This window comes from Acanthamoeba castellanii (genome assembly GCF_000313135.1).
Source record: "Acanthamoeba castellanii str. Neff unplaced genomic scaffold scf7180000084620, whole genome shotgun sequence".
In the NCBI taxonomy this organism is placed as follows: Eukaryota; Discosea; order Longamoebia; family Acanthamoebidae; genus Acanthamoeba; species Acanthamoeba castellanii.
The window spans coordinates 13,928-14,989 of NW_004457386.1; the positions used below are offsets into that span (position 1 = coordinate 13,928).

Sequence of the window (1,062 nt, forward strand, 5' to 3'; positions counted from 1 at the left end):
CCCGCTGAAGCAGCTGGTTCTTGATCATCGTACCGAACTTGTCCAAGGTCCACACTACACGAAAGGGAGGGAAAGGGCGTTAGCTATGGATGCGGACCACATGCGTGTGGCTCACGCGGTTCGGAGGGAGCACGTACTGGCCTTGTCTCCGGTGTCGGGGAGCGGGCCGACGATGAGGCCGACCATGGAGCTGGGCGACTGGGGGTCGCTTGGCGGCTGCGCCTTGGCCTTCCCCTTCCCCTTGGCGTCCTCCGCCTTCTTGTCGGCAAAGTGCACGAGGGAGATCACGAAGGGACCGCCCATGTTCGGCTGGATCTGGTGCGTGTTCACCGAGTACTCGATCGCGATCTGTGTACCATACCAGAGCACCAGAGAGTGAGTTCGTAGCGGGGAAGAAACACGGGCAAAGCAGCTAGCTTAGGCTGGACCTTTGGGTGTGTGGTGTGGTTCTGGTAGAGGGCCAGATCAGCCTTGGACGGGGTCGAATCGTCGATAAACTCGAACTGTGGTGGGGGGGGTGGCGTTACCACTCCACACAAAGCAAAAGAGAACTGGGTGACCCTCTTGTCTCGCTCTCAAGGGTGGCTCACCTGTCGCACAATGTGGCCAAAGAAGTAGGCGTGGGCTTCGGATTCGGCGGCGGACTCACTCGAATCGTCGAACGGGTGGCTCAGCGAGACGACGTACAGTTTTTCTGTTGGTCCGAAGCAAAACAATGAAAGTTGCGTCAGTCGGTACAACTTGCGAAAGTTGAAGCTTGTCGTTATGTACGAACCGTCTTTGACTGCAATCACCTCGGTGAGCTTTCGGGTCTGTGCGTCGGTGGTGACAGAGTATGTGAGCTTCCGTGCAGCATGGCCTGCACAACGAACCGAAGATTAGTGCTTGAGCGCGTCACAACGCACGAAGGAACGAGAGAAGAGCTCAAACCGGAGAGCTGCGTGTCCGATGAAGACACCTCGGCGCCGATGGCGAGTCTTCGCGCCTCGTCCATGTGTTCGCCCTCGGACTTGGAGGCACTGACGGCGACGGTGATCTTCACCGCCTCAAGCGACTCCCTCA

General features: G+C 58.4%; 1 protein-coding gene across 1 annotated transcript; it reads right to left on the reverse strand.

Annotated features, from left to right (window-relative positions):
- Position 1: 1 nt before the first annotated feature.
- Positions 2-994, reverse strand: ACA1_340680 (uncharacterized protein; the record flags this gene model as incomplete). Its single annotated transcript, XM_004337433.1, has 6 exons — positions 2-54; positions 138-348; positions 429-503; positions 591-694; positions 776-859; positions 931-994. Coding segments are annotated over 6 exons (591 nt in total), but the record flags the coding sequence as incomplete, so codon positions are not given.
- Between the last annotated feature and the right edge of the window lie 68 nt (positions 995-1,062).